At 43.1% G+C, this 16,325-nt stretch overlaps 1 protein-coding gene across 2 annotated transcripts in view; it reads right to left on the bottom strand.

Moving 5' to 3' along the window:
• Window positions 1-264: 264 nt before the first annotated feature.
• Window positions 265-16,325, bottom strand: part of LOC122795691 — a 126,087-nt gene continuing 110,026 nt past the window's right edge. For both annotated transcript variants that reach the window (XM_044063987.1, XM_044063988.1), the window contains one exon: window positions 265-1,805. In XM_044063987.1, coding sequence (XP_043919922.1) covers window positions 477-1,805 — 1,329 coding nt within the window. In that variant the 3' untranslated portion in view covers window positions 265-476. The remainder of the gene's footprint in view (window positions 1,806-16,325) is intronic.

The following is a 16,325-nucleotide window of genomic DNA, read 5'->3' on the forward strand; positions in this document are numbered from 1 at the left end:
TTTGGTCTATAAGGTTGTCTCTAGTTTTGCATCCTGTATCTTTATACTTTGTAAGCAATTTGTATAAGTCTGAAAGCAGTGGAAATGGACTGGCAGAAAATCTCATGTTGCAAGGACATGTTATGTGTATGCATCAAAGAAACTACAAGACAGACATACAAATACACATAGTAAAACAACAACACAGTGATCTACACTGTCTGCCAATGCAAAAAGGTAAGAAAATTAAGCATCTTTCCAATGAAACAATACATTTCACAATGCTTTGAAGAAAATAGTCCATTTACTTTGCTCCTAACAGACACTAACATCTAACATGATTTCCTTACTGTCACAACAAAAATACAGAAAACACTGTATATAAAATAGCATCACAGTGTCATGTAGCATACTGACTATGCTACAAATATACTTGACAAAGGAGTGTGAATTTTAAAAAGCTGCATTCTGGATGTTCAAGCTCTAGTTATTTTTATTTATTCCCAAGTAATGTTAATGTCAAATTTCTTACGCTTGGCTATTCGTAAAAATTCATCATAGTCTCGACGGTATATGTTCTGGCAGTGAGCCAAGTGTATTGAATTCAAATGATTGTCTGCATTCATCAGTAAGTGTACAGTACTACCAGAGACTTGGCTGTGTGATAAATTTATTTCTCGCAGCTTTGTCAAAGCACCTGAAGATGGTACAAGAACCATATGAAATACTTTGTCAAGAGAAACAGGAATACAAAGAAGTGACACCTTCTCTAACTTTGGTGAGTTTTTTAAAAGGGAGATTAAAGTGCATTTTAGGAACATCCCAGTTGCTGAAGGCAAAGGAACAGAGGGGTCAGCCATCAATAAGCTGAACTCTTTCAGGTGTGGGAACTTACTGTGTAGTACAGCAGCAGAAAGGTCTTCATCATCCTCTGCATTGTCATGTCTTCTAGCAACAGGTTGGTGGAAGGCATCTTGTGGTTGACTAAGGTGACTATGGAAAATAATCAAGTTGGGACAAAGATTCAAGATGGCAGACAAAGATGTTTCATCGTCAAAAAGAAAATTGTTGAGAGAAAGGAACTGCAGTGTGCCTCCTGAGCTTTCTAGTGCAATCGCCATTTCACTTAAGGGCCTTCCATATACACCAGTACACTGCACGGTAAGGTGACTCAGTCGACTCCAAGAAGAGATATCCCACCCAGAGAAAGGTTCATCACTGCAAGAGATCACAACCTCTACCACTTCCTTGCAAAGTGATGTGAACTTTTCAAGAAAATGAACCTCAACATCATTCATACGTTTAAGTTTCAAGGATATATGAGAGTCTCCACACTTTACTTTCCTTCTAGATTGTGCTACCTTAGCCAGGGTTGGAAATTTGCTGTCTTTTTCACAGCTATCATACTGCCCAAATTGCTGTCCATGAATTAGACACAAAGCCTCCATCACATATCCATTTTCAAGATATTCTAAGTTAGGTAAAGTCATCAGGAGGAATGCAAGAGCTGCAATGAAGTCTTTGTTATAATTCCCCTTAGGTTCTACACCCATGGCTAGAAGTACTCTAAGTTCAGAACAGATGAATTTGGCTTGTGTCTGATCATATGCCAAGTGCCGGAGACTTTCAGCAGTAACCTGTTTGCATTCAGAAATATTCAGCTCTCTCAGCTCCTTGCAAGTTGTGCCAACAGCTGCTAGCACTTGTGTGTTGCACTGGGTCTTAGAGAGGTCCAGTTTTCGTAGGTTTAGTAAGCTTTCAATAAGGTCCACCAATACAGCTGACTGCACTCGACTGCATCCATGTAGATCTAGAGTTGTAAGGTTCTATTAAAAAAAAAAAAAAAAAACAAAAAGAGGTTACAACCACTGTTGCATGATATAACAGCAGCATCTGCTGAATTAATTTAAACTAGTGTTAAGTTCCTAAGATTTAGGCAGCTTTATAATGTAGCTCAGGAACGTGTTTATGATTAATAAATGTGTAACAATGTAAAGACATTAATAAAACTAGGACTTATCTGGGATTAGTTACTTAGTAACTGGTTGCAGTGTTCAAAACCGTTTTCTAAGAGAAGTTCTGACTGAAAACATTTTAAGGACTTTAAGACACAGAACTCTCCACAATATTTTTAGAAAACCATAATCTCCCACCCTGAAAAAGTCTACTCTCTCAAGGTCTTAATTTGGCATCTCATAAAACTTAAGACATTCAACCTGGAAGCGTTCAGCGGATAAAGGATGGTGTGTGTAGATCAAAAACAACATACCATAAGCTGCAAATAATCTTTTCAATCAGCAAAGTAACTACAAAAATATTGGTATAGATAAAAGACCAAAAACACAAGATTATTACACTAGGAAGGGCACACACACACACACACACACACACACACACACACACACACACACACACAATTAGAGCATGCAACCATAAAGAGACATGTAATACGGATTAAAGCAGCCCTTTACATTGCCATGAAAATATCTGGCCTGTAGTCATCCCCAACTGTGATCTTACTACTATATATGCCTATGACCACCTCAGTGCCTTCAGCTATAGTGAAAGATCCCAATCAACTAGAGATTTCATGCACCTCCTCCTTATAAAAGGAGGCACACTAAGCTAACAAGCATTTTAAAACATTTTTTCCACATTTTAAAAGTCTCCCCAGTACTGATCAGCACTTCCCCTACACTGCTTAGTGAAACCCAAAACAGAATTCCCACTTTTCCCCAATAAATTCAACTACAGTCATGGATGTGACCTGGAAATTCTATTTTCCTTCTAATATTTTATTTATCCTTAAGAATATAGGAGGTTTTGTTGATAGAGAGATGATTTTTTTTTAACAAGGGATGGAAAACCTGGAGATACAAATGTCGAATACTAGATACAAATTAAACCATTATATGTAACATGTTTAGTTCATGACTGGGAAAACAGAATTGACAAGTTTGTAGCATGAATATTAGCTAGTTCCAATTGTTTTCTTTAGATATATTCTATCAGTGAAAACTGGGAGAAATATGTTTTCTATTATATTTGTTTAGCAAAACTATATGACAAATTGTACTCTGAAAAGTAACAAGCAACTATACAAGACATAGATTTTTTTCAATATGAGACTTCATAAATGTAAACAATAATGGGCAAATACTTTTAGTTAATTCAAAATCACAACAAAGTGAAATCAGTAGTGAACTGAAACCTATAGGAAAGGCTGAATTAACATCTTTGAAAATATAAATGTTTATAACTGAAACAGACTGTTAGAGAAGATTGCACACCTCATATTTCGTAGTTAACTACAGAGTAACATATGGACACCAAAAGTACATTTGCAAGCTATGGAATACTTATGGCCCAGAATTTTAAACCCATACAGTTTACTGGGTATATCTGTCACCCTACCCAGTAAAAGCCATACCACTAATCCCACATGCAAACCTTTGGGTTCCCATCCAATCATCAAAGCACAATTCAGACTTTGTAAAACATCCAAGCGAACATTGTTCAATATGTAGGGAATTATTTTGGTGAGGAAACTCTCTCTCTCTTTCCAAGAGGTTTTATTTTGTGATGAAAGCAGAGTTCTACTTCTGAGGAAGAGGTCTCTTCGGAGATGGACTTTCACAGCCCAGAAGGCAAGGCAGAAATTACCACAATGGAGCTGATGCAACACAGAGAAGTGCAAAGATTTTTAGTCTGTCCGGTGGGTAAGGAAATTTGTTACTTTGATTTTTTTTTTTTTTGTTGGTTAGAAAATGCTGCTGTCTTTCTAGTTGGGTAAAGTATTTGGAGAGGTACAGTCCAAATAGTGCACTATATTTTATGACATCACTGGACTTGTAAGTTGTACCTTCAGTAATTAACTGGGCAAGAAAGGATTTCCTATTACTGATATGCATGATTTGAAGAAAAGACTGTCGCTTGACAAAGGTACTTCCATTTTTGTGGTTAACAGTTTGATCACTAGTGCTGGTTGCGCTCCTTTTTGGCATCAACTTCTCAGAAGTCAAGGCCAATGTCAAAGGCCTCTAGCTGAACAAGTTTGCAGATGATGAAAAGTACAGTTTTGTACCTACCATAAATGTAGATGTCCGAGAGGTATGCATCTGCAGTCCTAACAAATGGGTTGTCCTGGCCTCAGGCAGCCCTTCGGTCGGCCGGATTCCAAAGTCTGGGTCTGGCCTCGGCTGATGTCGCACTTCACCCGACGTCACAGCTGCAGTTCTTCGGGTATAAAGGCATCAGCCGACGCCATTTTCCTCAGTGTTTCTTGCCCCAGATGCCAGGTGCCCTCTAGGAAGGCTAAATTTGGATAAATGCAAATGTTTCCAAACAATAGAGAGCAAATAGAAATGAACATGTATATACATATATACAAACAAATACACCATAATGGGTTCCCCCAGCTAGCTACAAGATGGGCAAATACCCTAGGAGTACCACAGAGGGGAAGGAGGGTGGGTAATCCTGACTGCAGATGCATACCTCTCGGACATCTACATTTATGGTAGGTACAAAACTGTACTATGTCCTTCAAGGATGCATCTGCAGTCCTAACAAATGGGTAGAATACCATAGCCAAACTGGGGGAGGAGGCACTAAGGAGGCACTAAGAGTTTATGGTGTAGTTAAGATCCTTTGCAAAACAGCAGTGGCAAAACCTGCTCGGGATCTGGAGTATAAAGGTAGATCATAATGCTTGGCAAATGTATGCACGGAGCTCCAAGTAGCAGCCTCTAAAATGTCTTTGGTAGCCAATCCTCGTAAAAAAGCTGTAGTAGTGGCTGTAGCCCTTGTGGAATGAGGTCTGATGTTTTCTGGAGTTGCCTTTCCATGAAAAGAGTAACAAAATCTAATGCAATTTCCTATCCATTTTGAGATTGTTTGTTTTGAAATTGCTTTTCCTTCCATTCCTGTTGCATATGCTACCAGAAGCTGGTCAGTTTTTCTATTGTTCTTGGTTCTGTCCAGGTAGTAGCGCAATTGTCTGTGTAGGTATGCAGCAATCTTTCCCCCCTGTTCTGTGGGTTGGGAAAGAATGTTGGTAGGTGTATTGCTTGGTTTAATGATACCCTGGAGACCACCTTTGGCATAAAGGTAGGATTAGTTCTCATGGACACTCTATCCTGATGGAAGATAAGTAAGGGCTGTACTGCCATTAATGCCTGTAATTCAGAAACCCTTCTAGCTGAAGTGATTGCAAGCAGGAATGCAGTCTTCCAAGAGAAGTACTGTAATTCTGCTGTTGCTGCTGGTTCAAAAGGGGGGAGTGTCAACTTTTCTAACACAAAATTCAAGTCCCATGTAGGCAATGGTGGTTTCCTTGGTGGCTTTACATTTTTAATTCCTCTGAGAAACTGACTGAGTAGAGGTTGAGAAAAGACTGGAGGATCCATGTTGTATTCTGCTGAAATTGCTGATGCATGAATCTTAATGGAGGAGTAAGACAGACCATTGTGGAAAAGCTCTGCTAAGTATTCCAGGATGTTAGCTATGTTTGCCAATGATGCATCTACTCCTTTTGTTGCACTCCAAATGAGATATCTTTTCCATTTTGCTGAATAAGTTTTCCTTGTTGAGGGTCTGCAAGCCTCCAAGATAATGTCTTTAACCCTTTGAGATAAATCTGGGTTATTTTTCCTTATGTAATGTTCCAAGCAGCTAGCTGCAGTGTTTTCAAGTTTGGATGCAGGATTTTGAAGTTGTTCTGTGTTAGCAGTAGAGGTAGTAGGGGTAGAGGCCATGCGTGTTCCCGGGACATACTCCTCAGTAGCGGGTACCAATGTTGCCTCGGCCAATCTGGAGCTATCAAGATGATCCTCGGGTGATCTTCTTTGATCTTCAGTAGCACTTTGTGCATCAAAGGAAGAGGTGGGAATGCATATGCTGTCAGGTTTTCCCAAGTGAAGGATAGGGAGTCCACCTTCCAAGCAAGTGGGTGGCATGTCCTTGTGCAGAATTTTTTCAATTGGTGGTTGTGTGGGGATGCGAACAGGTCTATTTCTGGCAGTCCCCATTTCCTTGTGATGGTTTTGAAGATGTCTGGATGCAGCATCCATTCGTGGGCATCCGTGGTGGTTCTGCTTAAGATGTCTGCTAGTATATTTTCTTTTCCTGGCACGAATATGGCTTGGAGCTGAATGTTGAGGCTCAGGGCCACATTCCAGAGGTCCATTGCCATCCGGCATAGAGGATATGAATGTGTGCCTCCCTGTTTGTTGATATACCACATAACTGTGGTGTTGTCCGTCCTTATCAGCAAATGACCCTGTTGTAGTAATGGTCTGAATGTCTGAATTGCCTGTTTTACTGCCAGCATCTCTTTTTGATTTATGTGTAGGTTCATCTGGTCTTGAGTCCATAAGCCTTGTATGCACTTGTCCACCATGTGTGCCCCCCAACCGAGGTCTGAGGCATCCGTTGTGATAGTCTGGCTTGGGTGAGGCCTGTGGAAGGGCAGTCCTTTGTTCAATTGACAGGCCTGGGCCCACCACTGGAATTCTTGCTTCAGGCATGGAATTATTGGAATTTTGGTTTCTAGGCTGTGCTTGTGCTGAGACCATAAATTCCTCAGGTACCATTGCAACTTCCTCATATGTAGTCTGGCATGTGGAATTAATATTATGCAGGATGCCATATAACCCAGGGCTTGCAGGATTTTCCTTGCTGTAAGCTGGTTCTGCGTTGTCAATGTCATGAAATAGAGTGTTAGCTGCTTCTGTTTTTCTGCTGTGAGGAATGCCATCTGGTTTGATGTGTCCAGCTCTGCACCCAGGAAGGTTATCCTTTGGGATGGTATCAGCCTTGACTTTTTTGTGTTGACTGTGTATCCCAGGGCTTGCAGCGGTTGAATAACCTTTTCCAAATCTTTTGTTAATTTGTCTTTGCTGTCCGCTTGTAACAGGCAATCGTCCAGGTATGGATAAATTTGAATTCCCTGAAGCCTGCAATGAGCAATTACTGATGCCAGGCATTTTGTGAATACTCTGGGCGCAGTAGATAAGCCAAAAGGCAATGCTGAGAATTGATAATGCTCTGATCCTGCAAGAAATCTGAGGTATCTTCTGCAATTTGGTTGTATGGGGACGTGCAGGTATGCCTCCTTGAGATCCAGAGTCACCAGCCAAGACTCCTTGCCCAGCATGGGAAGAAGTTGCTGTAGGGTCAGCATTTTGAATTTTGGAACAATGAGACATGTGTTTAGAGCGGACAGGTCGAGGATAGGTCTCCATTGTTTTTCCTTTCTTGGTACTAGGAAAAGCCTTGAATAAAATCCTTGTCCTTGTTCCATAGCTGGTACCTTTTCTATAGCTCTCATCCTTAGTAAGTGGTCTATTTGCTGTAGAGCGTTTGTCCTTTGGTTTGGAGGTAGGTTTGGCATTCCTCTCTTCCTTGGAAGAGTATGGAAGTGAAACCTGTAGCCTTTGTCTATTGTCTGTAAAATCCATTTGTCTCCTGTAATGTAATGCCAGTTTACTGAAAATAAGGCTAATTTTCCACCTAAGGGTTCTGCCAGTTGTTCCCTGGTAGGCGGTTTCAGAGCCAAGTCACTGTGATTGTCCTGTAGAAGTGGTAGTGGCTGGATCTGTGGCAGTAGTTCTCTGGCTGTTAGGCTGCCACTGACGTCCCCTGTAGGCACCTCTGGATTGACCTCTGCCTCTAGGGCGTCTATTTCTGCTTCTCTGTGCTCTGGTGATGTCTGGAAAGGACCAATTCTTGGAAGGCCAGTTCCTACTAAACCTCGGAGGCTGGACCCGTAAGAAATCCTTGACTGCCTGGACAGATTTAGCTTTTTCTTCCACCTTCTTCAACACTTGCTGTGCAGGGGAACCAAACAAACTGTGCTTTTCCATGGGAGCATCTAGCAGCTTTGACTTTACATGGTCTGGTAAGGATTGTTCTTTTAACCATGCATGTCTTCTGATCACTGTACCAGTCATAGCTGATTTAAAGGAAGCCTCCAGTGCATCATAGCCGCATTTTAAGGAATGATTACTGACCTGCTGAGTGTTATGCACCAAATCCTGAAGGGACTTACGGCCTAAAGGTTCAGGTGAGGACAGTTTTTTAGTGAGCTGATCTAACAGAAATTCCTGATACTGAATCATGTGGAATTGACAGTTTAAGGCCCTAGCCGAAAGAGTAGCAGAAGTATAAACTTTTTTACCCCATCTCTCCAATGCCCTAGATTCTCTTTCAGAGGGGAGAGGGTTTTTGGCAGAGGCAACTGCTACAGCTTTGGGGCCCTGTGAAATAATTTCAGGATCTGCAATAGGAGCCTTATACAAATGATAATGTGTGTCCGGAACCCTGTAGTATCTGTCGGGCTTAGCAGGGGCCGGAGGCAGTGAGTCAGGGGCAGTACAAGCATCATTAAATGCATCATCCACAACTGTAAGTACTGGAGGAATAGCTAAAGGCCTATGCTGTGGTAAATGCAAAAAGGTCCTAAGCCTTTTCCTAGAGTCTGAAAAATCCTGGCCCTGCCATTGAAATTGTTCCCTCATAGCATGCAAGGTTTCCCCAAAAGAAAATTCCTCAGGAGGAGAGGCAGAAGGTAAGGAATCCTCTGCATCAGAGTCCTCATATGGAGAATAAGGGCCCTCTGGAGGATTTGTATTTTCTGAATCATCAGAGGAATAATCTGAAGAAACTGGCTCAGGGGGCTCTGCTCTAAGCCTCTTCTCTGGAGGTGGGTGAGAGGCACTGTCAGGGTGAGACTGGGTTCCCCTGATCAAAGAAATGAGATCCTCTGCTAGACTAAGCATTTTGAGTACTAGAGCTAGCCCTGTGAGAGGGGGCTTTAGCAGGCACGGCCTTTGAAGATTTAGCTGCTTTAGCCCTGGCAAAAGCCTTAATTGACATGGATGCAGGGGGCCTAGCAGCTCCACGTGCAGGAGTAGATACATCTAAGGGGATAGTATCTGATAAATCCTGAGAAACTGTAAGAGCAGGTGGATTTTCAGTAGTAGATTCAGCCATGCTGGAAGAGGCCTCGGTAGAAGGAGGCATGCTTTCGGCCGAAGGAAGAACCGCGGACTCGGCTTCAGCCGAAACCGAAACGCGAGTGTCGGTCCTTTTCCTTACGCTTTTTAACTAAATGTGAAGTCGGAGTCTCCGACGGCATGATATAAGCAAAAGCGGAGCCGAAAAAAGTACAGTTTTGTACCTACCATAAATGTAGATGTTCGAAGATCCACATTGCTGCAGTCCTAACACTTGGGTAGTCCGCTGTCCCTCGGTCGGCCCGAATATCAGAGTATAAGGCTGACGTCGGTCAAGGCGCATTTGACTGACATCAGAACGTCAGGGTACAAATGCGCATGACCGACGCCATATCCTCAGTCTTTTCTTGCCCCAGATGTCAGAAGACCCTAAAAAGAAAGGTCAAAACCCATAGACAACAACTAAACAACCAACCAGCCTAACACCAAAAATATGTACAATATATACAATATATACAATTATACCTCAGATGGATAACCCAACCCACACAACCACCTCAAACTACAGAGGGGAAGGAGGGAGGGAAAATTGGACTGCAGCAATGTGGATCTTCGAACATCTACATTTATGGTAGGTACAAAACTGTACTATGTTCTTCATCTCACATTGCTGCAGTCCTAACACTTGGGTAGAATCCCAAAGCAGAGGTAAGGGAGGATGGCTAAACTATAATGAAGCAGGAGCTGCCAAAATGCCCTGCAACACAGCAGTGGCAAAACCAGCCCTGGATTTAGAGTACAGTGGAAGGTGGTAATGCCTAGAGAAGGTATGCACTGAACTCCAAGTGGCTGCCTCCAAAATATCCTTAGTAGCCACCCCCTCAAAAAGCTGTTGAAGTGGCAGTAGCCCTAGTGGAATGAGGCCTAATCCCAGCTGGAATCTCTTTGCCATGATGGGAATAACAGAAAGCAATGCAAAATCCAATCCACTTAGAAATAGTTTGTTTTGACACGGGCTTGCCCTGAGAGCACAAAGCAAAAGAAACTAATAACTGCTGAGATTGTCTGAACCCTTTAGTTCTGTCCAAATAATATCGCAACTGCCTGTGTACATCTAAAGTGTGCAAAATCTTTTCCCCTTTAGTTTGGGGATTTGCATAAAAAGTAGGCAAATGAATAGTTTGGTTTAAAGCCACACTAGAAACCACTTTAGGCATAAAGGAAGGATTAGTGCGTAAAGATACCCTATCCTTATGGAAAATTAAGAAAGGCTCAACTGCCATAAGGGCCTGCAATTCAGAAACCCTTCTTGCAGAGGTAATGGCCAACAAAAAGCAGTCTTCCATGACAAATATTTCAACTCAGCAGTAGCTGCAGGCTCAAAAGGTTGTAGAGTGAGTTTCTCCAACACAAAATTGAGATCCCAAGCAGGAGTAGGAGCCCTTCGTGGGGGTCTGATATTCTTTGCCCCTCTAAGAAATTGCTTGAACAAAGGATGAGAAAACAATGGTGGGTCACAGTCGTAGTGAGCTGAAATTGCTGCAGCATGAATCTTAATAGAAGAGAAGGACAAACCTTTGTCCAATAACTCAGTAAGATATTGAAGAGCCACACTTAAATCAGGCTCAGAAACATCCAAATCCTTAGCTGCACTCCAAAATAAAAATCTCTTCCATTTATCTGCGTACAGTTTCCTTGTACTAGGCCTCCTAGCTTCCAAAATCACATTCAAAACTTGTTGTGGAAGTTGAGACCCTCTATGGTTTAAAACAGAATATGCCATGCTGTTAGGTGAAGAGAGTGAAGTTTGACATTGAGCAAATGACTGTCCTCCTGGGACAACAGATGTGGAATCAAAGGCAAAGGCCATGGAGGCTTCCGTACTAGACTTCTCAGTAATGGGTACCAGTGCTGTCGAGGCCAATCTGGAGCTATCAAAATCATCCTTGGCTTGTCCTGTCTGGCCTTCAGAAGTACCTTTGGGAGGAGAGGCAGAGGTGGAAAGGCATACACATGAAGATTTTTCCAACTGAAAGAAAGAGCATCCACTTTCCAAGCTGTGGGATGAAACCGCTTTGTGCAAAACTTTGGCAGCTGGTGGTTTAGTGGAGAAGCGAACAGATCTATGTCTGGAGTTCCCCAGGACACTGTCAATTTCTGAAATACATGAAGATCCAGTTTCCACTCGTGGGGATCCATGATTTGTCTGCTTAACACATCTGCTAAGGAGTTCTGTGCTCCCGGCAGAAACCTTGCCTGAAGACTTAGTTGTAAACTGAGAGCAGTCTCCCACAAAATCATTGCTTGCCTGCATAGAGGATAAGAATGTGTTCCCCCTTGCTTGTTGATGTACCACATGACAGTTGTGTTGTCTGTTAGAATCAACACCTGCCCTGGAAGAAGTAAATCCTTGAAAGCTATTAATGCAAACTGGACTGCTAACATCTCCTTCAAGTTGATATGTAGATGCTGTAGTCTGACAGGTCACTTGTCTTGTATCCACTTTCCGTCTAGATGAGCTCCCCAAGCTTTGTCTGAGGCATCTGTCGTTAAAATTTGACTCACCTCTGGCCGGGTCACAGAGAGTCCCTTGTTTAGGTGACATTCCTGAGCCCACCACAAAAATTCCTTTTGAATGCAAGGTATTATTTGAATGACAGTGTCCAGATGCTGGCAGTGCTGTGTCCATACATTTTTGAGATACCATTGCAACTTCCTCATATGCAGTTTGGCATTGGGAAGCACCAGAATACAAGATGCCATGAACCCTAAGGCTTGAAGGACTGTCCTTGCAGTCAGCCCGGACTGAAGAGATAGATGATGGAAGTAAAGGGAAAGATTCTTTTGTTTGTCCGGGGTTAGAAAGGCCATCTGGGATGCTGTATTCAGTCTTACACCCAGAAAGCACATGTCCTGAGAGGGTACTAGACTGGACTTTATTTCGTTCACAGAATACCCCAGGCATCTTAGCACTGCTATCACATATTCCAAATGACGAAGAAGCTCGTCCCTTCCTTGAGCCAGAATCAGGCAATCGTCCAAATAAGGATAGATTTGTATTCCTTTTAGCCTGAAGAAAGCTATCACTGGAGCCAGAACTTTCGTAAATACTTTGGGCAGTAGATAAGCCAAAGGGCAATGCAGAGAACTGATAGTGAGAAGTCCCAGTCCGAAAACGCAGATACTTCCTGCAACTTAGCCTGATAGGAACATGAAGGTAAGCCTCCTTGAGATCCAAAGTTACCATCCAGTGATCCTTGCCCAATAGAGGTAAAAGCTGTTGTAACGTCAACATTTTGAACTTGGGAATGTCCAGATAAGTGTTGAGGATAGATAAATCCAAAATTGGTCTCCACGTGTTCCCCTTTTTTGGCACAAGGAACAGGCGAGAATAAAATCCTAGGCCCCTTTCTGGCATAGGAACCGGCTGTATGGCCCCTATTTGGAGTAACAGAGAAATTTGCTTGTGAGCCTCTATTCTTTGTTGAGGAGGAATGTCTGGCATGCCTTTGAAAGGAGGCAAGGTATGGAAATAAAACCTGTAACCGTGATGTATGATATCCAGTACCCATCTGTCTTGGGTAATCAAACTCCAATTTTCTTTGAAAAGTGCCAACCTTCCTCCCAAAGGTGCTGCCAGGCGAGAAGGTTCTGGCAGCTGAAAAGGTAGTCATTGGGTCTGTTTACGAAAGGACTGACCCCTGCCCTCACCCGAAGACTGTGCAGGAGAACTCCCTGTTCTAGGCCTGAAAGAGCCCTGACCTCTGCCCCTGCCACGTCTAGATCTACCCCTAGACTGGGAATCATAAGAAGGATACATCCACCCTTTAGTAGGCCAATTTCTACTAAACTTTGGAGGCTGAACCTGCAAAAAATCTTTAACAGTCTGCATAGACTTAGCCTTGTCTTCCATTTTCTTTAAAACTGCCTCAACAGGAGAACCAAACAAGACATCCGATTGCAAAGGGGCATCCAAAATCCTAGTTTTAACATGGTCAGATAAATTTTGATCCCTCAGCCAGGCATGCCTGCGAAGAACTGACCCAGTGGCAGCCACCCTAGACGAGGCCTGTACAGCATCAAAACCACATTGCAAAGAATGCTTACCCACCTGTTCAGAAACATGCACTAAATCTTGTAACTCTTTACAATCAATACCTTCCGCCAGAGCATCAACCTTAGATTTCAACTGTGAAAGGAGATAATTTTGATATTTCAACATGTGAAACTGGCAATTCAAAGCTCTCATGGCTAGAGTGGAAGAAGTATAAACTTTCTTTCCCCATCTATCCAAGGCCCTGGCCTCTTTATCTGCAGGAACCGGATTCTTGACAACAGAAGCCTTAACACCCTTAGGCCCCTGGCTAACAGTTTCTGGGTCTGCCCTAGGACTCTTAAAAGATACTTATGAGCTTCAGGCACCCTGTAATACCTATCTGGTTTAACAGGAGCAGGAGGCAAAGAATCAGGATTAAGAGAAGCTTCTGCAAACACATCTTCCACCACATTCAGAACAGGAGGTATAGCTAAAGGCCTATGCTGGGGTAAAAACAAAAATACCCTAAGCCTTTTCCTGGAATCAGAGAAATCCTGACCTTCCCATTTAAAATGCTCTCTCATGGAGTGAAGGGTCTCTGAAAAAGAAAAATCCTCAGGAGGAGAAGCAGAAGGAGTAGAATCATCCACATCAGAATCAGAATAATGAGAATACTCCTGCAAGTCTTCAGCCGAAGACTCAGACACATCCGAAGCCTGCTCATAATCCCCTAACACAGGTTCCATCCTAGGCCTCTTATCAGGAGGGGGCATAGAGCCTCTAATTAAAGTAATTAAATCTTCTGCCATTTTAAGCATGTGCTTCTTGGGCACAGAACCAGAAGAACTAGGAGTGACACCCACAGAAGCAAAACTAGACCTGCCTCTAGGAGAAGCCTTGGAAGCAGAAAGAGAGGGCCTAGACACCTTAGGAAGGGAGGGAGTACAGTTATCTGAGAAGCCCCTACAGCCTGACCTGCCTCCTGGGAGGCCACATCCTGTAAAAACACAGTTTCTCCCTGGGACTCCAGAGGCCTCCGTTGGAACCACCGGTTCCACTGACGCCTCTAAAGAACCGGCGTCCGGTTCGGACGACTCCTCTAACCTAGGTTTAACTCCCTTGTCCTTGCGCTTCTTTGAGGAAGCCGGCGGTGCATCCGACGGCATATTGTAATTGCACCGCTTCCCAAAGACCAACCTGGCACAATCCAACCTTCGCTTTATAGTGCGTTTATTGAACCTAGCACAAAAGCGACACCCAACAACGTCGTGCTCAGGTCCCAAACAAGGTATACATAAATTATGGTAATCCCTATGCGGTATCTGTTTCCCACAAGAAATACAGTTATTCACTTTTTCTGACATCCGGTAAACCACTGAGGCAAGAAAAACCAAAATATTCCCAACGGGTACTTAACCAACTCTGACTTCGGTCTGAAACTCCGAATTCGAAAAATTTCAGAACGCCGAACGGCACTTGCAACACTGCTTCTGCATCGGACCATGCGGCAAAAAAGACTGAGGATATGGCGTCGGTCATGCGCATTTGTACCCTGACGTTCTGATGTCAGTCAAATGCGCCTTGACCGACGTCAGCCTTATACTCTGATATTCGGGCCGACCGAGGGACAGCGGACTACCCAAGTGTTAGGACTGCAGCAATGTGAGATGAACATCTCCTCTGCAAACTCCAACCGACGTCTAAGTGTTCGTCGGTTGAAGGAAGCACAGGCTAGACAAGCTGCTACGTCGTGGTCTGGGCCTAAACAAGGTAGGCAGTAAGAGTGGAAATCTTTATGAGGTATTGGTTTCCCACAAGTTAAACAGTTATTCACTTTTTCTGACATCGGCTGAGGCAAGAAAGAGTCCCCAACGGGGTACTTAGCTTTTTAGAAGTCTTCGGCAGTAGCAATCTCTGGTTCTGACCGACCGGCACTTGCGAACAGCTTCTGCTTCAGGCGCCACGCGGCAAGAAAGACTGGGGAAAATGGCGTCGGCTGATGCCTTTATACCCGAAGAACTGCAGCTATGACGTCGGGTGAAGTGCGACATCAGCCGAGGCCAGACCCAGACTTTGGAATCCGGCCGACCGAAGGGCTGCCTGAGGCCAGGACAACCCATTTGTTAGGACTGCAGATGCATCCTTGAAGGACATTTAGGAGCTGTCATAGAATCCCCCCCTCAAGACAATAACTTCATACAGGAAAGACAAATACAGATGAATGACTGGTGCCAAAGCCACAGCTTAAAATTCAATGTTACAAAATGTGTTAATAGTACCCACTGGGAAGTCCTCTGCAATGGGAAAATACCTAATCAATAACAAACCCTTCGGAGTAGAACCAGTAGTCAGGGATTTTGGTACGTATGTAGATAGTAACCTAGATTTTGAACACCATGTGTCTAAGGTAGTAAGGAAATCAATCTATGTCGCTCAATTTATAAGCCAGGTCATGGCATCTAGCTCCAAGGAAGTCATCAATCCACTGTATTCGGACCGCATTAGGCCTATTATGGAGTATAACACCTCCTCTGGTATGTACCTGACCAGGTACATGCAACAACTGGAACATCCACAGAAGTTACTCACAAAAATAAAAAGGGTGTAAACAGCATGTTCTATGCAAATCGGCTAAAAAGTCTGTATTTCTGTACTCTGTTTCCTAGAGAATGTTGACAGGCGATCTGAGCCTGGAATGTAAGGCATCACTGGATCCCACTCTGATGGACCTTTTGCATATTCCAAAAACAAACAGCATCAGAATTACTTAATCTAGGGATTTAAACTTTTCTTGCAACATAAGTACAACATGTTAAAGGAACAGGTATGCTTTTCAAAGAATTCTGCTTCTCTCGAACAAGCTTCCCATCCATGTGAAGAACAGTTTTTCCCCAAGTCTATTCAAGAGAAAATTGCACAAGTGAGGACCAGATAAGCAGTATGCACCGGTTTCTCTACCGGACAGAGCCAGCCTATAAATCTCGTCCTAGCTTATATATAACCCTTAAAACACACGGGATACAATTGGGATGCTTGGCTAGGCTTACAAATGCCCCAGTTGTCATTAGCCTAGCATACACCTATGAAGCTACGATATTATGAGACTAGTAATTGTGAGGTCCAGAATAATGAGTTTGAATGACTGACTGAAAATGTTGCATTACAAACACCAAGTCCAAAACTGCCATTTCTCAAAATACTCCCTTTTCTCAGAGTTATGTCAATTTTGGAACTGGTATATAAATATATATAAGTTGGGGGGAGCTGCATGGGTCCTGCAAAAGATAACTTTTAAAGAAGAATAGCAATGTACAACATTTATTCCTCTGATAACACCTAGTATACCCGGCCAC

Source organism: Protopterus annectens, chromosome 2.part2, assembly GCF_019279795.1.
Source record: "Protopterus annectens isolate FY-2018-M chromosome 2.part2, PAN1.0, whole genome shotgun sequence".
In the NCBI taxonomy this organism is placed as follows: Eukaryota; Metazoa; Chordata; order Ceratodontiformes; family Protopteridae; genus Protopterus; species Protopterus annectens.